This window comes from Mizuhopecten yessoensis, unplaced genomic scaffold (assembly GCF_002113885.1).
Source record: "Mizuhopecten yessoensis strain PY_sf001 unplaced genomic scaffold, ASM211388v2 scaffold4805, whole genome shotgun sequence".
Taxonomy (NCBI): Eukaryota; Metazoa; Mollusca; class Bivalvia; order Pectinida; family Pectinidae; genus Mizuhopecten; species Mizuhopecten yessoensis.
The window spans coordinates 586,434-610,601 of record NW_018405730.1 but is presented as its reverse complement, the minus strand read 5'-3'; the positions used below and the strand labels follow the sequence as shown (position 1 = coordinate 610,601).

Here is a 24,168-nt window from a genome sequence, read left to right as displayed (position 1 = left end):
TGATCCTGAGCTATGATGAATATTTAAAACACAAATTATTTAGTATATATTATGACGTATATAATGAAAGATGTTTATACATGGAGAGTAAGTTACTCGTGTAGATTGAGAACATACTGATGTTCCAGCTATTCAGGAAAGCAGGAAATAAATTTGCTTTTAAAAAAAAGGAGATATTCTGGCGTTTTAATATAAGGTCTTCAGTAAAATGTTGAATAATTTTCGACAGTTAATTAGAAAGAAAAAACAACTTAATACAAAACTATCCCAGTAGACTATTGCCATTCTTGTGGTAAAAGAAACGGGGAAAACGGATTGTAAATGGCTTTTGAAGGTGAAGTTTGTTTACGAATAAATAACGAAATATTATTAAGAAAGGTAAGTATGGATCAAATATGTGAAAACATTGTTAACGTTTTATTCTATCTTATTTCCCTAAATATGTTCAAAGAGTGTATGCAAGCTACAGCTGACATTCATTCTGAAGGTTATTCATGTGTGATTTTAATGTAACGTTACCAAATATTCAGTCTTTTCGTATTGCAGAGTTATCTGCTCTTGTGAGCAGGTATTGATTGTTACGTCATTAGTTTGTGTGAGAAAATAACGTCGTTTTTATGACGCTACTCTCACAAACAAATGTCGTAACAATCAATACCTGCTCACAAGAGCAGATAACTCTGCAAAACGAAAAGACGGAATAGGCGGTCTAAGAAGTTGCCTGATAGATATGGATGTAAAGCAGTGCAGATACAGGTGTGGTACACACCTATTGTGGAGGTACAGGTGTGGTGCACACCAATTGTGGAGGTACAGGTGTGCTACACACCTATTGTGGAGGTACAGGTGTGCTACACACCTATTGTGGAGGTACCGGATATGCATGTCAACGCCACATTTTGCATAAATTTATGTCTGGTGGACGAAATTGACATGGCGCAGTAACTTGTTTTCTATATATGTATTTCTTCTTGTTAGTGATTATTTTATGCAATATACAATACCCCAATCCCCCATCCCCTTTTTTCTTTATGTTTAATGAAAAGGAAAATTGAATATAGATAAGAGATTTAACAACGTAAGGATAGTGAAAAATGGCTTCCCCCTCTTTTCTCATTTGGGATTCTGGGATCCGAATCAGATCAGCATACATCAGACTGGGTCGTGATGTATGTCATGATATCGTGCTATATTCGAATATAATGTATTTCATTGTAATAAACTGTATTTTACAATGCTTTGACATTATATCATACTGTAAAATTATGATGTATTTCATTTGTTGTACTGATATAATATGTCCATAATAGCATACTGTGAAGTCCACTTTCCGCTGTATCTTAAGGCACAAGGTAACAAAGAATCTGAATCACAAATTAAGAACCGTTTTTCAAACCACTGGCGATTTATCATATTGTTAAGGTACACTCTAGTCCCAGCCCTTACCGAAGCCCCAACCCCAGCCCCAGCCCCAGCCCCAGCCCCAGCCCGAACCCCAACCCCAGCACCAGCACCAGCCCAAGCCCCAACCCCAGCACCAGCACCAGTCTCGGTCTCACGTACCACACCCTCAAAGTTATATATAGAGTGCATGACAATAAATGTCTGTATTCAGGAAATGAACAATTACACCTTTAAGAAGATAGTGAAAGCAATATCGGTGTACTGTTGAACATGAATCGATATTTTTATGAAAGACCAATATTAAAGTGATCTAGAAGACTTACCTGTCGATGAAAACAGTACTAGTAAAAGGCCAAACATTGAAATGACAGAGATATTAGAATGGTCCTCACTCATCATAACTGCATTCCCACCTGCCCAGTGCTTCCTTGTATCGGGGTTATTCCGAATCCTCTCTTCCACCCCCTATGCCTTATTTCAACATATACATTTTGTATTAGATATTAAATGAATAAATTCACTTCCTGGTCTGATTTTAAGTCATGAATACCCTGTCCCGAATAATTTTCTATATATAACATGTGATCATTGATGCGTATCCGAATCACGCTATACGTTTCCCGGTCTGTTTTGTGTAGGTGTGTTGACAGAAGATCTTTTTACATGCAGCACTTGATTTTGAGATAGATTGTAACACAATGCATGTTATTACTCAGACAACTCACTAAGAGAATAGCGGTTTTTTTTGGAAATGTCATGTAGGACTTATAAAGACTCCGGCTCTACCTCAATATTTAAGCCCACGTTACCTATTACAGCACTGATCTACCTGTCCTTATCCTGCAGAAAAATAGTGATAAACTTTTTTCTATTTTTACATTTATCCGTCATGATTGTGTTATGACTTTCTCAGAAATGCAGAAATAAAGCCATTGTTTTTTTTAATCCTGGTTTGTACACATCACCCCTGTAGAAAACTGACCGTGACGTCATGTTTTAATTTGGTCCCGTAGATCCCAGTGTGTGTTGAACCACAGGGACTTGAGCATTTGTTACAGCTATACTTGGACCTAAACTAAGATGTTCAGAGTAATTTTACATGTTTTAGGGGTTTAGATCGACTTTCGGTAAAAATGACAAACCGTATGTATAGCCATGTCCCGTTGATTGCGGGTTTCGGGTTGCGGGCTCGCGTCACGGCACGGCACTGTACGTGTTGTATCTTTGAGCAAGATACTTTACTCCGCTTGTTCCAGTCTACTCACCTGTAAATGAGAACGTGGTTGGGCAGTGCTAGTCTTGTTGAATGCTTGCTTTGAGCGCCGAAATGGCAGCACCGGCTGTATGCTCCCTAGGGAGCTGAGAAAGGTATTGGCTGGTTGCAAAGGCCCTATAAAAACGGATAATAATTTGTGAACCGCTTTGAGACGACCTACGTTGTGATAAAGCGGTATATAAGAACCTCAAATTATTATTGTTATTATTATTATTATTAACAATAGAATTGTTCTCTAACTCTAATTTGCATTTTACGAGAATAAAATATCACTGTCATCTATTTCTGAATTGATCACTTTCGTTTCGTTAATCTTGTTCTCAGTTTCTGTTCTGTTATTTCTATTGGCCACGTTTATTTGTGCTGATGCCTCCTCGGTTCCTGTTTTTGTTAGGTTGTGTTCAAGTTCTAACTTTGATCTGTCTCTCAATTGATCACTTTTCTTTTGTTTAGTGTCTCCTCATTTCCCGTTGTTGTTTTTCCTTTTATTTTGTCGTCGGTTTATTTTGATTTCTGGTATTTGCCCTTTTGAATCTGTCACTCTCCTTTTGTTGTACCGTCTCATTTGTTCCTGTTGTACTGTACATGTTTCCGGTTTTTGTTTGAGTTTCGATTTTGTCCATTTTGATTATTGATCTGGACGTGTTACGTTTTTTGTAGACTTTTGTTATATGTTGCATGCAAAGCAACGGCGTACAAATGATTTCTGCAATTCTGAACAAAATTCTTTACCTAAGATCAACAACATAACCGTCTTTTCCCCAAAGTGTCAGCAAACAATGGCTCTTCATGCAGCTCAAGGTCGGTGCCAGAACTATTGAGACTGTACCAGCTGCTGAAAACCTAGGGGTATATTTTGATAGTTCACTCAACATGGAGAAACAAGTGCACACTATTGCCAAATCCTGTCGCTACCAGATCAGGAACATCGGCTGTATCCGGCAGTTTATAACTGCAGCTTCATGCAATATTTTGGTGCATTCACTTGTTACCTCTTCAGCCGTCACGATCACTACGGTCGGAGACAGAATTATTGTTGTGTTTCACAAAATCTCGTACTGTGACCTATGAAACCGGTGCTTTGGGCAGGTTTCTGCCACGTTGCGGAATAGCTTACCATATCCTATTAGAAAATCAAATACCCTGGCCAAATTAAAGAATGATATAAAGACCTACCTCTTTACATCTGCCTTTAGGCTCTTTGCACAGACGTCATGTACATACCACCCTTTATTTATTGATTTATATGCACATTGAGATGATTATCTTCTTGCTTAATGTAAAATGGTGATTGTACTCTTTTTTGTTTATCAGATATAACCAATACAATTATCCATATGTTGCAAAGCGCTTTAGGGTATTTTTACAAATTATATAGAGCGCTATATAAATGTTGTGTATTATTATTATAAACTTCCCTGTTCTTTGCACTCTCCGTCGTGTACCACACTCCGTCGTGTACCACACTCCGTCATGTATCACACTCTCCGTCATGTACCACACTCTCCGTCATGTACCACACTTCTTCATGTACCACACTCCGTCATGTACCACACACTCCGTCATGTACCACACTCTCCGTGATGTACCACACCCTCTGTCATGTACCACACTCCGTCATGTACCACAAACTCCGTCATGTACCACACACTCCGTCATGTATCACACACTCCGTCATGTACCACACTCTCCGTCATGTACCACACCCTCTGTCATGTACCACACTCCGTCATGTACCACTCTCCGTCATGTATCACTCTCCGTCATGTACCACACTCTCCGTCATGTACCACACTCCGTCGTGTACCACACTCTCCGTCATGTACCACACTACGTCATGTATCACACTCTCCGTCATGTACCACACTCTCCGTGATGTACCACACCCTCTGTCATGTACCACACTCCGTCATGTACCACACACCGTCATGTACCACACTCTCCGTCATGTATCACACTCTCCGTCATGTACCACACTCTCTGTCATGTACCACACCCTCTGTCATGTACCACACACTCCGTCATGTACCACACTCCGTCATGTATCACACACTCCGTCATGTACCACACTCTCCGTCAAGAAGACATTGCGTTTTATGATGTCTTTTAAGCATTTATTGTCACCATTATGTTCGCTTTAAGTATCCGTGCGTGCGTGAACAGTGTATAAATTACCGAACATTGAAAATAATTTCATGTAAAGAATTGTTTTTCGTTCTTGATTCACCATTAAAACAATTCATGAACATATGCACTCTACTGTTATTCCTTTTATCACCTTCTTTGAAGCAACGCATTTTTGCGATGAGAAATATTTGTTCATAATGGGAGAATACTAAGTTAATGTCACTAATTTGAAACAATTATGACTTTCATCATTTGTTTCAGTTGTATTAAGAACTACATATATTTAGCCACCTATGATAACTAAGAAAACTAGTAAAACTTTTAATAATAATGGACAATGATATAATTTAATTTTCATAGTTAAACTATCTTGCCTATTTATTTATAAACCACCAAGTATATTCACTCCAGTCTATAGATTCGGTTGGCGGATCCGGAAAGGGTGGACGGGGCCGGGACTGTAACTGCCTCTCGCCACTTTTCCCCATAAAAAGAATATTTACCTGGAGATTTGGGTTTTATTAATTGTAATATATACGTCTCCGATTATATGCCTCTGCATGGTTTAATAAACTTCTAAAACATTTGTTATTTTCTTTTAAACTGTTAACAATCTTCCGTCGGTATATTATTTAGCCCACATGATATGCATATACAATTATATATAAATTACATGGCCTATCCATAAGAATAGGAATAAATCATAAGCACGGACCTAGAAAGTCGAGATCAGTTAAGCACAAATGGAGAAAATAAATAAACACCATAGAGCTGAGATTATAAAAATTGATTTAGAGGCGCCATGACCACTCTTCCCATTGGAAAGGGGTCCGTCCTCGTAAGCTAACCTTTTTTGGCATGCTGCCAAATTGCTCCGTCCCCGCTCCTTTTCTAAAAAGATTGCATCCATCTCCACATGGGGGAGTAGGGCGTAATTGATTTGTTTATACTATCACTACATCGAATACGTATCCGGTATAATTGATTGCCAATTAATACAAGCACACCGGGACAGCACGTGACAGTGACTAGGTAAAGCAGGAGGCGTTAACCATTTTAGTTCCGGCGGCAGTGATGTCTGATAATTCAGGTTAATCACAACACAAAACGTACAACACCAAAATTTACAAAATGCTGCGCAAATATTCCATTGGAAATATAATATTCACTTAACTAATAAAATTTTCCTTAATCATTTGTTTTCTTAACGTTAACATTTCTTATATTTAGAGAAACAACGAAATGAAGCATATAACGAAAAATGTTTCTAGTGTATCACTGAATACAGAGTGCATATTGACCAATCAAAAGTCATGTCTATTGAAGGTGCGGCACCTTTGTCGAAAAAAGAGCTGTCCAGCGAAAAATGAAGATCGAGATGGCACAGGACGGCGAATACTTCAGTATAGGAAGTATCGTAAGCTGTACGACATGTTATAACCAGAAAATACAAGGAGAAGTACTCGCTTTTGACGAAGAAACAAAAATGCTTGCAATCAGTATCCTTTACGTTGTGTACAACACCCACTATTTTCCATCTTAAAATGACAACACACTTGTCGGATCGAACCGGGATGCAAAACAAATGGCTATCGGATCGTCATTAATTATTGGTATTCATAGATTTTTAACATGCAAACAAAATATGTAAGATGTATGCTTTCATAAATAAATGCATTTTTTTTTTCAGTAAATAATGTAAAATTAAGGTATACGTGCGTTTTGCCTTCGGCAAATTTTTCACCTGGGCGCTCATACGAGTGAACCCTAAACATTGCACTGTATAACATGTGCCTTTTAAAAACATGTTTATTGCCAAATCAGACACTATTTTATTTAGCTTGCTTAAAAAGAAAGGAATCTGGCATGGTGTTAAAAATGCAAAAAAAAAATGTTCATGTCGCTGATTACAGAAATGCATTTGATACTTCAGGGATATAGAGGTTCCCCAACGAGTGATATGGTTCGTTATCATGTTTATTTAACACAAGTCTGTTAATCTTCAAATTGTATCAAGACACAAGGTTTACCAAGTGTCTTTCACAATTAGAAAATTAACTAATGAGAGAATTAGATAAACGTGATAACTAATCATCACTAGTTTGGGGACCTGTTTCTGGGGAAACAATTGACATGGGGCATGATGTCGAAAAGCATTGTAACGTGACATCATAAAAGATTGACCAATGAACTCATGTCGAGGGTGTTACCCACTAGTGGGTAACCAAAAATGTTTACCAACTCCTAGCAGGTTTTTCCAATGAGTCATGAGTGAGGAAACCTACAGTGGTTGTGGAAGAAAGCGCACTCTCTCGCCCTCTGCATCCCTGGACTATGTCATGACAAAATCGAAGGCTCGATCAGTGTTAATTCCTGTAGGAACTAAATCCGAGATTTATAACGATAAAAATCAAATAATCTCTCGGTCATGATCAAATAACAGTAAAATTGACTGGCTTTGAAGTCGGTTGTTGATCCTAGATGTATAATCTTTAAAGGACAGGTATCAGCCTATTTGTTGGTCAGGGTTTTCTTCACCTAAAACCAATCAAATAGCTAGTTGCATGCCTTCAATTTTGCTTTGACATATTGGGTGCAGAGCGTAAGTGAGCGTAACCCCTGGAATATCGAAAGTGACAGACATGGGGATGTGGAAATTTGTTACTTTAAAATGGTATTGCCCCATTGCGTATTCTGTTCCATAATCTTTGAGCTTGAAGTTTTCATTCATGCATATTATTTGATAATTGCTACATGTAGCTAGATTGTCTACTGTTTATCGGTTCGAGGTGGTGATTCCCTAATCTGTTCTGTCACTGTCTTTCGAATGCATTGAATTTGTTTCCTTTACCATTGCCAAGAATCTTTAGCTGCAAGTGCTAAACACAACAAGCATGATATCCGCATGCTGAACCTGGCTTATGTGAGTGACCTCAAAGTCATTCAGGAGTCTGATGAGCCAGCCCCAGCATTGACCAGTCTTAACTTACAGAAGGTATGTTTCTATGACTTTCCTGTCGCTTTCCCACAGGGGCCCGTGCCTGTTGATTTTGGAAAATAAAGAAGTTTTTGAATTGATTTTCAGAAAAAAAATATCCAGCGACCTTTCTACAAAAAAAAATCACTGTGTATAAATAGAAAAACATACTACATGGTCAAAAGGTTAATTTACAAAAGATATCTGTGTTCTCTACTGACAGGTAAAAAAGATATCTGAATGTTCTCTACTGACATGTACAAAAGATATCTGTATGTTCTCTACTGACAGGTACAAAAGATATATGTATGTTCTCTACTGACAGGTACAGAAGACATCTGTATGTTCTCTACTGACATGTACAAAATGTATCTGTGTGTTCTCTAATGACAGGTACAGAAGATATCTGTATGTTCTCTACTGACAAGTACAAAAGATATATGTATGTTCTCTACTGACAGGTACAAAAGATATCTGTATTTTCTCTACTGACAGGTACAAAAAAAATCTGTATGTTCTCTACTGACATGTACAGAAGATATCTGTATGTTCTCTACTGACATGTACAAAAGATATCTGTATGTTCTTTACTGACAGGTACAGAAGATATCTGTATGTTCTTTACTGACATGTACAAAAGATATCTGTATGTTCTCTACTGACATGTACAAAAGATATCTGTATGTTCTTTACTGACAGGTACAGAAGATATCTGTATGTTCTTTACTGACATGTACAAAAGATATCTGTATGTTCTCTACTGACATGTACAAAAGATATCTGTATGTTCTTTACTGACAGGTACAGAAGATATCTGTATGTTCTTTACTGACATGTACAAAAGATATCTGTATGTTCTCTACTGACATGTACAAAAGATATCTGTATGTTCTTTACTGACAGGTACAGAAGATATCTGTATGTTCTCTACTGACAGATGTAATAATACATTTAGTGTCCCTGTTGTATTAAAGAGAAAATGTTTGTTTGTTTTCCATGATATAATTCTTGACTGAAACATGATTGATCACACTGCGAAACAAATTATCATGTTTCCCTATAGCTACATGGGCAATCCTACGTCTTGTAACATAAATAAAGTATGGCAATTATTCCTGTTTTTGTATTAAAATAAGCAAAATATTTGCAAGAGATCCAATTTTTTTTTCCTCTTATTTTTCTTATATTTGATTAAAAACTTAATAATTGTGAATTTTCCTATTTGACTGTGTAAAATAAACAACATGTATTTCATATGTAACTATACGCATCTTGTAGCCTACAGCAGAATCTCAAAACTAAGATGCGTGACATATATTCTTGATAACATGTACCGTCTTACTAAACCACACTGTTTGTCATCAGTATAAAATTTCGAAAATATCGATTATGACGCCATAATGACTTATGACATTGTACACAGGTTTTATCTGTGAGCTGAGTTAGATCTTTATAGTTAAAAATGTGCCAAGAAATCGGCGTTATGTCATAGAAATTGTTAAAATTGAAAAAGAAAAGAAATATTATTCAAGACCGTTTCTAATAGATTGTATGTTTAATTGGCTACAAAATAATATTCTAACACGACTTATTTGCAACGCGCATTTTGATTGTTTTAATCTGCGATATTATGTCATAATAATAAAAGAAATAGTCAAAATTGAAAAAGAAAAGAAATATTATCTGAGACTGTTTGTTTCTGTATTGAAATGGATTAAATTTATTGGAAATTGTTCTACATCCGGTTGATCCATAATGGCAGCTTCCATAAACGAAATTTGTGCACGCGCGATTTCCCAAATTATGCAAGTGCATTGATTTCATGGTAGATTTTGACTGGGGTTTCTTGTACGTGTACATGTGATTACCTAAGTAAAATACTAATTTACACATTTTACAGTTAATGATTTGATCCATGTAAGTTAAATCTGTTATAGCTGGTATCCAATACTATGTATTGCAAAACTTTAAACACAGATGTTTTAAAAGAAGTCAAATTTTAGCACTTTTTCGCACATTGAATATTGTGCTAGGTTATGATTGCAAAATTACGCAATTTGAAGTTCCTGTGTAATTGTTCGATCTCCTAAATATTTTGTGGATGTGCCAATTCATCAATGTGCAAATCTGTTAAAATTCTATAGTGCGTTAAAATTTGAATGCACTTTGATAAATAGATTTACAGTATGATAATATTAGATCACAGTACGTAGTAAAGCTATCAAAATAGGATATTCAGTTATGGCATTTTGATTTGTTATCATATATAGGTCTAGATTGGCTGCAAGTCAGCCTTAAAGAGGTTCCACCCTTTTGCAATTAACCTGCGAAATTCATTGAAACTTCCACATAATAGTTATGCAACTATTTAGAGGTGATTTTATGATAATCTAAGCATTCCGGTAGACTAGGGATTTTTTTGGAAAAATACCAAAAAATGGAGTTTTCAGCAATTTTGATATTTTCCTTTTTTAGGTATGCGTCATTGTTCAGAAAAGTAACAACAACAATAAAAAAAAGCATTGCTAATTAACCTTACAAATATTCTATTTATCACAAAACATATAAAACACACTAAGTGATTTTTATTGAAATTGTATGAATAAAAGTGATTATCTACAAGCTAAAAGCAAACAGGACACAAAGTTTAATACAAAAATAGTTGAAAATTGAAAAAAAGAAAGATTTAATGAATATTTTTTTTGCATTTTATAAAATTTTAAAAGAGTCGTCTTGTCTCATGTCAGTGTCTTTCTGTGAGTCTGTTTATGTCTTTGTATCGGAATCTTTATATGTGAAGTACGTGTGATAACACATTTCCCAGTTAAGTCTTGATATCTGGTGTTGACATATCGTCACGCTCATGTACTATTGTTAGCTCACTTGGACCATAGTGAGCTTATGCCGTGGCGCAGCGTCCGTCGTCAACTTTTTCTTAAAAACCTATCCTCCCAAATGCCGAGGAGGATTTCAACCAAATTTAGTCTGAAGCATCACTAGGTAAAAGCAATCATTTCTTAAATAAATGAGGTTGGTTCAACCTCTGGGGCCAGGGGGGCGGGGCCCTGAAGAGGAACTTAGCTAAATTTGCTTAAAACGCATCTCCTACTTAATGCCAGTGAGCTGATTTCAACCAAATTCAGTCTGAAGCATCACTAGGGGAGGGCAATCATTTCTTAAATAAATGAGGTTGGTTCGACCCCTGAGGCCAGGGGGGCGGGGCCCTGAAGGGGAACTTAGCTAAATTTGCTTTAAAACGCATCTCTGTCTAAACGCCAGAGAAGATTTCAACCAAATTTGCCCTGAAACTTCATTGGGGAAGGGCAATCATTTCCTAAATAAATGAGACTTGTTAGACCCCTGGGGCTAGGAAGACAGGGCCCCAAAGAGGAAAATTATCTAATATTTTGCTTTAAGACGCTAATATCCCGTAATTGCCTGAGTGGATTGTACAAAATTTGGTCAAAAACATTATTGAGGAAGAACAAACATTTCTTAATTGAATGAGGTTGATTTGACCCCTGCGGTCCTAAGAAATGGTACAGCTAGCTTATAGATTATCATATTCTGTGGTGAAGTTTTCATAAATTGTTAAAAATTGGTTTCTAAGTTTATAAAAGCTTATAGTTGAATGAAAATTAAAGTATTGTCTAATTACACCCTGTTATATGACATATGACTTATTTCAAAATCTGTTTACATGCCAACTCAATGGAGGCCTCTGATTAGTTGAAAGTCAGATATTGTGGTCCCAGTTGGGTTAGAACATAGATCTTGTCTGGTTTTGAGGAAATTTCATATAAAGAAATGTTTACCGGATGTAACTATAAATGAAATGTCCGAAACGCAATGCGGCTATGACAAAACAAAATACATAAAAGAAAACATGTGTATCACGAAGGGTGGGATGTGCTTAACTACCCTACCGATGGTACGTGTTTTTATGACATCATCAACAGAGCAACATCGATGTTGTGAACATACATGTACATCATGATATGACTGCAGCTGTAACCCTTTGCCTACTTATGATGTATTCTGTAGATTACAGCCCGATTGAGGGAAAACCTGGATGCAAAAAAACAGCAAGTGAATTACATTGGAATAGGAGTAAGTGCTGATGGACAGAAGGTGTTCAACTCCATTGTGAAAACGTAAGTAGACATTCTTAAGGGTAAGTCTGTAAACTCCCAATTTGCATATATTTATACGTAACTTTTCATGACAGAATATACTTTGAAAGCATATTTTCGTTTGGGTTAAATATCATTGCTTTTGTATGGGCGCAGATTTTTGGAATTTTATATCCTGTATTTTTTTTCTGGTGAGTAAGAAGTTTAAATTGAAGGTGCAGGTAAATATAGTACAGGTAATTATATAAGATCAGGCGAGATTTACTCTCTGGATGGGTATCGGTCAAATCCGTCACGTTCTGTGCCTTATATACAAAGAGCGATATATACATAATGTGTAACAATAACTGTGTTACAAAAATAATTTAAAAAAACTGTTTTGGTTATATTTCCTGTGTTTAAATTTTCGTTTATATTTCGTCGTTTTTATCAAACCACGAAATAAAAGAAATTAAATCCCAAACGAAATATTAAGCTTTTTACAGTCAAGTCCTTGTCTGAACCGACATGAGAATGAAATTCAAGTTGACCATTCCAGACACTAATTGCTTGGAGTCTGCAGGCTTCCTGTGGTCTCATATCTAGAGTAATGATTTTATTGAAGATATAAAAGAGAATAACTTTGCAGTCTACTAGTAAAATTACTCATATAAGTGCAATCTTTTCAGTGAAGTCTTGTCTTGGATGTGAATAATAAAGTTAAAAGTGTTGAAGTCGTATCTTCTGAAACTTTAAGTAATTCTACAGAAGATCGGCCGTGCATTATTAGCTTACCTGCCCTGATTTAAAGGGCAAGTGATCTGAGCTTATGTCATATAGATATAAACTCTATTTATTTTACAACAATTATGAAACAAGTTATTTCATCTTATATTAATCACTCTTGTTGGCCCGGATGTTAGCACACGGGGGGTCTTAGTGTGGGAGGAAACCGGAGTACCCGGAGAAAACCCACGTGATCGGGCAGGTGACCCCATACCTTTTCCCATCCGATCGGGGAATCGAACCCCGGCCGCCTTGGTGAAAGGCAAGTGCACTATCCACTGCACCACCCAACCACCCTAAAAGCAGTCATAGCCAAATATTCTCATTAAATATTATACTTTACTACAAATATTTCACTCACAAACTTTGTCAGCTCCATCAGTTGAAGCTACCAGAAAATGTTATTATATGATGACTGATGTCATGGTGCAGCAACTGTCGTCTGTCCATCAACTTTTCCTTTAAACAACTTTTTCTGAAGAATGGACAGGTTTAGAGTCATGATATTTAGCTGAAAGCTTCGTTGGTATGGAGCCCATCAAAGCTTGAAAACGAAAATGACCTTGGCCTTCTTTCAAGGTCACAGGGGTCAAATGTGTCAAACACTTTAAACAACTTCTTCTGAAGAACTAAAAAGTATATAATCTAAACATTTGGCTGGTACTTCTGTAGATTGAGCATGACAAAGTTTAAGAAGGAAAATGACCTTGACCTACCACTGACAAGGTCACAGGGACAAATATGTCAAACAGTTCAAACAACTTCTGAAGAAGAACCAAAAAGTATATAATCATATAATAACATTTTCTGATAGCTTCAACAGATAGAGCTGACAAAGTGTGTGAGTGAAATATTTGTAGCACAGTATAATAGTTTATGAGAATATTTTGCTATGACTGCTTTAATATTCAGATGAGCGATACAGGCCAATGGTCTCTTGAATTTACGTCATCATGACCTTCACCTCGACCTAAAAGTTCAAGTTAGTCTAAATCCAATATGTATATTGTGATGAGGGAGCAATTAGTGGTATAGATTTGTTAATGTCATGTCAAAATTTATCAAAAGTCAGTGATGTTGAATTTATAACACTTGAAATCGCCAGCTTATAGCTATAGGTTTGGCAAAATGTAAGGATTTTCTTCAGAAAGTTTGGATGGTAGAGTTTTACAAAGTTTTACACATATTTTTATCTATCTTGACATAAATTTGAATTGTGATGGTCATGTGCATGGAAAATTACCTTGCACCTTTCAAAATCACTTAAATGAAGAACTACACAATGTATTTAGGCCAAATAAAATTATACCTGTGTATCCCGTTTCCTGACCGACCCTAATTTTTCATGCCGACGGTGTCACCCTAATACATTTTATTTGTTTTTCACAGTCACTGTTATGCATTTATTAGCCGTTTAATTGTTTTGCGTATGCATATAATTTGCTATGAATTTTATTAGCCTTGGCTCGTGGTCAGTGTCAGAGTTTTATTTGAAGATAGTAGCGAATATGAGTAGTTATAGATAATTCAAGTTATGATATATATAGGTTGGGATTTGTAGATTAGTGTGACCATCTGTAGTCTAGGAGTGGAGAATCCAGTCTGTGATGTCAGTGTTGGCTTAAACTGCAACCCTCCCATCCCCCCACCACCATCCCCACCCACCCCACCCCCGGAGTTGGAGTCGAAACAAGAAAAACACATATGTTTTTATTTGGCCTTTTACATGTCTATATTTACATAGAGTTTATTCTTGTCAACAGACTGAACGATTCTAGATGGGAGGGCAAGAATATCATTGTGATGGAAGAGGTGTCGATACGCCCACCCTACAGCGTGGAAGACTGCAGGGGCAGGGAAGGACAACTGTTAAGTCACGTAAGAAAAATAGTAAGTACCCAAAGATCGTAGTCCTGGACTGTGTTCAGTTGATGGGACTTTGTGTTGTATACTATGTATATAAATCTACTACATACTAGGGATTTTGAAACTAAATTTCTCACCACAATGAAAATCCAATTGAAGTTCCAAAGTTTGAATAGATCCACAATGAAGATAGAAGAAAAACAGTGTTTACCATCGATTTGTGTGTGTTTGTACTTTGGATGTTTCTTGGTGAAATGTCAAGGTCATAAAGATAAAATTTATTTTTGTTTAATTGTTTAACTTTCACAACATTCTAAAATAACACTGTTAGGACTAGTACTGCTGTCAGGTGCCTCTTTGTGTGACCTCCAATGATGGAATCCCACTGCGACGAAACGCTCCAGAATTCCACTACATTTCTTCATACATATACAGAACCTTCCCCTTAATTTCATGGGGCTTGTGACCAAAAGGTTGCGGGTTTAAGTCGAGTCACGTCACTGTGTTGTATCTTTGAACATGATACTTTACTCCGATTGTTCCAGTCTACTCAGCTGTAAATAAGTACGTGGTTGGGCAGTGCTTGAATTGCTGAGTGCTAGGCTAGCTGTGAACAGCTAAATGGCAGCACCGGCTGTATGCTCCCCGGGAAGTTGAGAAAGATATTGACTGGTTGCAAAGGCCCTATAATTACAACCACGGATAATAATTTGTGAACCGCTTTGAGACAACCTATGAACTAGGTTACACAATTGTGATAAAGGGTATACAAGATCCTCAAGTTATTATTTATATTATTACTATTGTTGTGTGACGGGACAGAATATATGTCATATCAAGACTAATGTGTTCAGAGTGTCGAAACTCCAGACAGATTTCAGTTTGACTGTTTAAAATAAACCTTCAGAACTCACGGATATTGTACATGTGTATGTGTGTAAATTAAGTGAGATTTGGTAAATTTATCTTTTATAGGGACTAGAGTTATCAAATAAATTTTACACAGTAAACGATAATTTGCCCATTTTATGATAGCTGTGTGCAGAAATGAATTGTTGGGATTTGAGTTTTTATGGTATATAAACCTGAGAATGTTAAAATAAGAATTTTTGACATGGAATATAAAATATTAACATTACAAATTAGAAATTCTAGGAAAAGTTCCAATTTTTACAATAACGCAAAAACGTAAAAAAAAAAACCTGTTTGCTGATTGCCAATGCCTACAATGACCAATTTCGTTTTAGGTTCATAAACACCATATAACAGAGGAAGGACAAAAATCAGAATCGCGCAAATCAATGTCCCCATCGTCGGCCTCGCCTGTGTCTTCGTGAAGCAACCCTACCCTGAAAGGAACAAGTTCTACACCTCAACACTGCATACCCTTATTCTCATACATGAAATATACACTTCAGTGAGGACGTGATATATTGTGTGTCTATCTAATTTTGACGACTATTTTTTTTTTTAAGACACATACATTTAAGTAGATTGCAAGTAAAAAGATTGCATACTGATAGTAAAATAGGGGGGGGGGGGGAACAAAGTATAGTGAATTAAAATAGTCATGAATTTAGAAAGACATACAATGTTCATTTATTTAATATATATATTTTTTTCTTTTTGACAAAGAATGGTTTACCCAAATTAGAAGAAAATACATGAACATGTTATTTCAATATCAGTTCTTATTGATCATGAGCTGTGCAGATTGAGTGTGCATTTCTTTCGTACACAGCTTGACAAAGAAATCTTGCTTCAGCCTTTTTTTGACATGCTGAATACATAGTTCCATTCTTTGTATGCATTAAGAAACATATATCATTGGTAAGAAATAATTAACTTAAGAATTTTAGTATCAAAACTGAAGTAAAATCTGTACGACTGGCACCAGGTAATGCTTACTCTTTAAATTCCTTTGGGTAGTATTGAAGCATTACCTTTTTATTTAGTGGTTGCAGACATACATGAACATATTTTTTTCTTAGGAAAAAATATTTATCAAGTAAAACATGATATAAATTTCAAGGTTATTCATTTTTCTGTAAAAAAAAATTCTATCTGCTTTAAGTTGCTTTATTTCCATATTTTTTCTTTTTCATTTTATGAGCTCATGATCATGGCAAATAAAAAAAATGCTGGCAGGCACAGAGAGAACTTGGAAGTTTTGACTGTCTGACTAGATTAACTCGTTCACCCCTGAAGACACATTTGAACTCTTCAGTTTTAAGGTTGGAATAGTTCATTATGCAATTTCAGGGGTGGATGAGTGAAACATGGCCAAAAATTAGTCTTTGTCTCAAAACTGTCACTAGCCATTATTTCCAATCCAGTTATGTCTTTTTGATATTTTTTTACTTAACAATCATTGATGGAGGAAGTTGGAAACAATATTTTTTTTGAGCAGGTAAAAGATATGTATGAAACTATTGTATATATCCTGCAGTAAGCTCAGGGAGGGGCCAACACATAATATCTACTCAAAGTTGGGGTGGGGTTACATCGGGACTATTAAAGAAGCATTTTTTTGAATTTCTACTAACCCTTTCACCCCTATGTAACTTTAGTAGACTCTACCATGCATTGATCTGGGCGAGTCGATTATGGTCTACAGTGGTGAAAGCGCTAAACTACAATATTTTGGATGGGCTTATTTCAGGGTTTGGGCTTATTGGTGGATAAATATGGTACATGAATGATAAAATCCTGATTATCATGGAAATAGATTTTGTTTAATTTTCACTGAAATATGAATTGCTTGAATTTCTTTACCCATCATGGTCATAATTAAGCCATTTTTGTGTAGCAAAGACTTCCGTATGAGCACAATTATAGATTATTCTTAAAAAAAAGTCTCCACTAATTGGTACTGTACACATTTTACATGTTTTAAAACTCTTGAGTTATTATACAAAATAATTGATCACAGTAAATGTTAAACTTTCAGTGTGAAATTTTACACTGATGTTCCAGTGATTAATTATGTAAAGGTAAAATTTATCTACAATCATATGGGGCACTGTTAAAAGAAAACACAATAATGCGCTGATACGTTGACCGTAACAAAATTGCGCTATGATAAGATTATCCTAACAGTACCTGTACTGGTTAATTAAGTAACGAATAAAATCTTAGGTTTTGAAAGTGAGAAGGTGTATTTAAGATTTAAAAAAATAATAAACCGAGGTTTCAGTTTCCATTGTCACAACTTTTCAGTTCGCTTGAAGTTCATTTCCAAAATTCATAATGAAATACAACTTATTTAATTTAAGCAAGTGTGGGCATTAAGGATACATATGCTACCTTATACAAAATACCTTCATATTAGAGTTATCTCCCCTATGTGGAATTATTTTGGATAGGTGAGGCATGTCACAGTCAGGTAACGTATGTAGCCTTAATGTTCTATCATCAGTTATAAAAGTAGGACCAACTAATTAAAAGGGTGAGATATGTATCGATAATCAATACACAAAGTGTATGATATCTAACAGTTCAATATTTATTACAAAAATTGGTTATAAGAAGGCCAATCATAAATATGGTTACATGATGGACTACGTACGTGCCCCAGGAGAATTGTATGGCGATCAAAATTTCCGCCAAATGTTCACAATGATTTAGCTGTTTCTTTTTACGTTTTTCTAAAAACTATCTAGAAGAGAAGCCAGATATTTGTCATTTTAAAGTGATGAAAACTGATAATGAAACTGAAGCTGGAAGTAAAATTTCATGTTATGTAAATTCTCAACATCTTTGTCTTTTGTTCTGTCCAATTGTATGTACTTGTATGTGTTACTTTCCTTGGCTGCTGGGCCGCCCTGTTACAGCTTCTTCTCAATCTTTCATACTTATAACTGTTGACTTCTCTTGAAGATCTCCTCTTCTCCTCAACTGTTCTGTTTATGGGTTTCTTAATAGGACTTTTTGTGATATAAAGTCATTTTTTGATAGCAATGACTGAATTCTTAATAAGGATTATTCCGTAATAAATTGTATGGGGCAGATGGGAAGCACATGTATTCACATATTTTGAGTGATAGGGTTAAATCTAGATCGGACTATCTTCAATATTTCATGGATGGTTGGGTTGGGGCTCTGAGAAAGTGCCTCCCAACTCTCCCATATGGTTAATTCTTGAACAACTCTATCCGCATGCGAGAGAATACGTTTTGATATAATAGTTTGGAAGTTGAATTAAAATTAAAAGAGAAACAATTGAAAAGTGGAAAAAAATGATAAAAAACAAAAGATCTGCATTGTAAATAAATATGAGCAAAAATATTTGGTATGTTCCATAACAAAAGTTGTGCTTAAAGCTGGATTGCTACTTTTTCCTCTACAAAAAGTCATCTAGCTTTACCAAATAAAGATCTATTTCCTTTAGCATGGTGTGCAGATGAGCAAAAAGATGTTTTGGTATGGTTGTGATATGTTTTGTTTAACAAATTGATAAATCTGTCCCAAAATAATTTTGTTCTGGAAAAAAAGAAGGGCTATTTATGGCATAAAAAATTGGGTGGACACAAATTGCTGCATGTAACTTTGGTTTCAAGTAATTTTATTTAACAGTAACTATGGTTACTAGAAGAAATGGAATGCTATATTAATTACTCCAGGTATATTGAATAGAATTTCACAATCCATTATCCTTTTATACAGTAAGTCAAGTTGTTTCAGGAAACTCGTGATCGTCATTAAGTGTGATAGCATATCTTTCTTTTCCCAACCACAAATAATATTGTCCAAAATATGTTGTCCAAGGATGACTCCGCAAGTTAGCAGGAAGGAGGTATGTCTTGTGAAGTTCTAGAATACAAGTCCACAAGTTATCTTCAAGAAGCAAGTTCACAAGACCGGTGGAATTGATACAAATTTGTTGCAAATACGCTTATGTTTACAGTAATTCAAAAAGGGACACTGTTAGCATTACTTATTACAGGTACTTTGTAAAGATTAATTTGTCATAATGGTCTTCAACGATGGTATTTTGATCAGAGGTAAATTCTTAAATATTTATCAAACTGAATTCAAATTTATCCCCATATGGTTATTATTTGCAACAGTGGATGGAAACTATGTAAGCGGAATTTATTATTTTTCTTGCCAGGAAAAAAACGGCTGAAATTACGAGCGAGTTATTTCCCTTTAGCCATCAAGTCATTCGTGAGGAGCTTCTTAAAATTATCTTGATATTTTGCAAGAAAAAAATATTGATTGTTTATTAGCACTGCTTAAAATGAATTTATGCAGAAAAGTAATCACAGACTGGAATTTGCGACTATATAATTAATTTTATTGAAATGCAAATTGACAAAAAAACAAATAAACATTTTTTTTTATTGTTTTTACTCATAATGAAATCATAAACAGTTTTCTTTTATTATTTTTTCATACACGAAACATTTGATTTGTTTACTGATCCAAAAGATGTCTGTGGTTACATCAGTAAACAGGACAGAAGATGATAGATATGTGGTTATTTACCAGTAAACAGGAAAGGTGATAAAAATAAACAAAACAGATTTTCAAAATGACTTGCTTGATGTTGTTTTTGTCTTTTAAGCCTCTGATGGTGGGCTATTTAAATCGCACTTCATCCCTGGTCTGTCGTCCTTCCGTCCGTCGTCAGTCATCCATCCTTAGATAATATTTGTTATCGCTATTTCTCAGAAAGTGCTGAAGGAATCTTTCCCAAGTTTGATATGAACGTTCCCATTAGTTCGTTGTTGTGCATGTTTACTTTTGAGACTGATCAGATAAACAAAATGGCCGACAGGCAGCCAACTTGGATTTTGACAGTGAAGATTTGTTATCGCTATTTCTCAAAGTGCTGAAGGGATCTTTTTCAAGTTTGATATGAAAATTCCCCTTGGTCTGTAGTTGCGGATGTTTCCTCTTGAGACTGATCAGATAAACAAAATGGCCGACAGGCTACCATCTTGGATTTTGACAGTTAAAGTTCAAAGGATCTTTCTGGGGTTGGTTATGTAGGTTCCCCATGGTCCTTTATTTTGCTTGTTTTATTTTTAGACTGATATGGCTGACAGGTGACTTTAGTGCTCTTTCTACGGAAAAACCTGACAAATCTTAATAAATTTGATATGTAGGTTCCCCTTGATCCTCAGTTTTACATGTTTTATTTTGAGAGTGATCATAAAAAAACAAGATGCCTGAGGGAACAACTTAATAGATCTTTCTCATATTGCAATGATTGGTTAGATTTCCAGTAAATATGTGAAACAACAATCTTACTTTGAAGGTTGTCTTATATACACAGCAGTATTAAGTTTAGATCAAAAGTTACCTCAACGTGCATTTACTGTGATCATGACTCGACAAAACAGATAAAAAAAAAGAAGAGAAAAGATCAAACTGACAAAGAACTAATGAAGATGGTACAATGGTGGGCACAAAGATCCCTCTCTTTTGTCATTTTTTATTGTGTTTTTATATTTTCTTAGATACAGCTACTTGCACAAATGCATCTAGATAAAGCTCAAACGACTAGTTCTAGTTCGATTTTTTTTTTTTTTAATGGCGATGAACAATTTTTGAGTTGTTAGGCTGATACCTGTCATTTAAAGATTCCAGGAGGGACACCCGACCTCAAAGTCGGAAAATAATACTGCTAAGATGCTGAGTGATTCTTTTAAGGAACATCACAGGATTAAACTAATCTACTTGTGTCGTCCACAAGGTTTCGGTACAGAGCCTTCAATTTCGTTATGACATATATTCCAGTGCTGCAGAAAACGTAAGTTTAAGTGAGGTATAACCCTGGAATTCCGAGGACGGGAACAAGGGCACTATTCCACAAGATGCTCTGATACGTGTATAATGGACATCCTATCCAGTACTTATTCACTGTTGGTTTTATACCTCATCTTCGAAACCAAAATTAATTAAATGAATAACGTTGATTTAACTTTTCTACAGCATTTGAATTTCTGACAAAATCGAAGGCTCGCACACAGAATGATCACAAGAAATACGTCGAATCACCAGTTAAATATTACATGTAGATACGGAAAGCCGATCAATCTATATATAGCTGTTGGATCTTAAACTTCCATGATAACTTTTCATTCATATTAATTACTGTCCTAGTCATATTACTATTCTCTAAACTACATTGCCTGTCACCTTGAATAGAGGTCAAAGTCAGCAATTAGAAATATTTAATAGCCTTGCATCTTAGCTATACACCGCTTAAATACAGTTTTCTTGATGGCGCTTAATATCAATTTCTGTTGTAAGCTATGAAATATTATTCGGTGCATTCCTTTTTTATGATGAACAGACCATGCCATACAGCAAATCTCATGTTATTTTTGGGATAACTACAATATATTTATACAGATAGAGCAATTTGTTCAAGTGGCAGGTACTGTTCTGAATCGAGACGAGAGGGCACATTTATGACCAGACATTAAAGTGTAGCCAGGTTGATTTATCGTTTTAACTTAATATTTCGTACATGTATTATAATTAAGTGTACAGAAGATTATATATTTTACCTTTTTATAGATACAGGTGAAAGAGTACTTACCGCACCAGTTATGGGTGCGCGGGTGGCGCAGGGGATAGCACATTTGCCTTTCACTAAGGCGGCCTGGGTTCGATTCCCCGATCAGACGTGAAAAGGTATGGGGTCACCTGCCCAACCACATGGGTTTTTCCGGGTACTCCGGTTAATGTGTACATGTAAACAGATTATGAAGTTCGTCGCCAATTTCTCTTAAACAACATAAACTACATAATCTATTTTCACGTCTTGGTATATTGGACCAACTGCCACTTTCAATTGGTAACTTAGTATTACTTGTTCTAAACTTAGAATACGCTTTGTCTAGTTTCGGAGGGAGTTCTAGTAAGCACTTTTTTAAACAAAGTTAGTACTTATATATTCTATAATTGATTCCTTTCGGAGAGGTATACATTTCATTTCTCCAGTTTGATATACATTTTCCGTTTAGTTTATAAAATATGGTACTTTAGCCTATGTATACTTGGAAACTCTTGACTATTGGATATATGTATCGGACTGCATTCTTCAAAAATACTTTTCACATATTTTAGCCAAGATAATTCATAATTTGATAAAATTGCTAACAGTTGTTTGATATTAAATTGTGTCAAACCAGATTTAGTGAAATAAACCCCAAGATATTTAAAAGCCTTAGCTATTCCTATAACAGTACCGTTGTATGTGAAATTAAGGTCATCAGGAATTCTTTATCTACCAAGTACAATGATTTTAATTTTGCTGATATTGACTTTAAGATGCCATAGAGTAGAAAATACAAAAACTACATCTTATTGCTTTTGCAAATCCTCTGCCGTGTCTGATAGTAATATAGTGTCATCAGCATATAGGATAACATAAAGCTTCAGATATACATGTAATTCCTCCGCTAGCTGGTCGTTTATATCAGACAGACACTTACAGTCACGTGATTTCATAAAATCTTCTTAATCATTAAGAAAAAGTGAAAATAAAAACGGGGAAAGATTATCGCCTTGACGGACCCATGGTCCCGTATTCATGAAACCGTTCTCATGCTCAACCATGGATTTTGTGCTCAAGCCGAATTTCTTGTTACGGCTATGGATTAATAAGTAAATATTATTTTGTAAATGATTTGGGAAAATTTTGAAGAGACTTGAAGACGAAAACTGTTTTCAATGTTTATTTTTGACTTTTTGATCGTTTGATATGATTTAAGCGAGTTACAAGAAAGTTGGTTTGAGCACAGAAATCATGCTTGAGCGCGAGAGCGGTATCATGAATGCGGGCCCAGAACTACATGGGAATACATTCGAGAATACGCCATCTTTCATCACTCTAGCCTTAATGTCATTGTGCATATTTGTAATAATTCGGATTTTTTTTCCATCTTTATTATTAACCAAAAGTTTGTTCCAAAGACCTATTCTCCAAACACTATCAAAAGCCTTTTCAAAATCTTTAAAGACACAATATAATTCTTTTTTTTAAATGTTTTGAAAGTTCAATTAATGCATGAAGTGAAAATATATGGTCAATAGTGGAGTGATTTCGAAACCCTGCTTGATTTTCGAGAATGAGTTCTACATTATCTGCATATTTATTTAATCGTTCATCAATTACAGCTAAAAACAATATAGCTAGACAGCTAACCAAAGTATTTGGACGATAGTTAGTGGCATCATACAAACTACCATTGTTCTTAAAAACATAGATGATGTTTTCCAGGAGCCAGGTCTTAGGCACGTGACCAGTGTTAAAAATATAGTTGAATAATTCAACATATAATGGCATCATTAAATCAATGGTTGACTTAATATATTCGTTACATAGCATGTGGTCACCAACAGCCTTATTATTCTTTAACATTTTGACACATTTCATTATTTCGTTCGGCAGTATTGGCTCTTTTATAAAAGCATTAGCTTCAAGTTTTGACAGCTCAGTAAGCTCATCAATAGAAAACACATGATTATCCTCACCTTCAAAATTTGTGTTAAAACATGAGTTGAAAAAGTTAAAGAGATCTTCAATACCAGTCTTACAAGTATTTTTTTGGAACAACCTGTATCAATTATATTCCAGTATTCTTTTGGATTTTATTTTT

The 24,168-nt window shown here is 35.4% G+C and overlaps 2 protein-coding genes across 6 annotated transcripts in view; one reads left to right on the top strand and one right to left on the bottom strand.

The window, feature by feature from the left end:
• Positions 1–2,147, bottom strand: part of LOC110449717 (hemicentin-1-like) — a 31,027-nt gene extending 28,880 nt beyond the window's left edge. For 2 of the 5 annotated variants that reach the window (XR_002462883.1, XM_021496763.1), the window contains exon 1: positions 1,728–2,147. Coding sequence is in view for 4 of the 5 variants with exons in the window: in XM_021496763.1 (XP_021352438.1) it covers positions 1,728–1,803 (76 nt within the window). In the remaining variant the exon portion in view is untranslated. The remainder of the gene's footprint in view (positions 1–1,727) is intronic. The other 3 variants (XM_021496761.1, XM_021496760.1, XM_021496762.1) reach the window with 3 other exon arrangements.
• Positions 2,148–6,128: 3,981 nt separating this feature from the next.
• Positions 6,129–16,588, top strand: LOC110449716 (protein LSM12 homolog). Its single transcript, XM_021496759.1, has 5 exons — positions 6,129–6,306; positions 7,669–7,802; positions 11,829–11,938; positions 14,446–14,572; positions 15,796–16,588. Exons 1-5 carry the CDS (start codon positions 6,174–6,176, stop codon positions 15,883–15,885), a joined length of 594 nt encoding a protein of 197 aa, XP_021352434.1. The 5' UTR covers positions 6,129–6,173; the 3' UTR covers positions 15,886–16,588.
• Positions 16,589–24,168: the final 7,580 nt, after the last annotated feature.

Bases quoted from the DNA above. Each gene is read 5' to 3' on its own strand.
- LOC110449716 (XM_021496759.1), top strand. From the start codon at position 6,174: ATGAAGATCGAGATGGCACAGGACGGCGAATACTTCAGTATAGGAAGT. The intron at 6,307-7,668 runs GTATCCTTTACG...ACCATTGCCAAG, and splicing joins AACAAAAATGCTTGCAATCA to AATCTTTAGCTGCAAGTGCT. The intron at 7,803-11,828 runs GTATGTTTCTAT...TGTATTCTGTAG, and splicing joins CCAGTCTTAACTTACAGAAG to ATTACAGCCCGATTGAGGGA.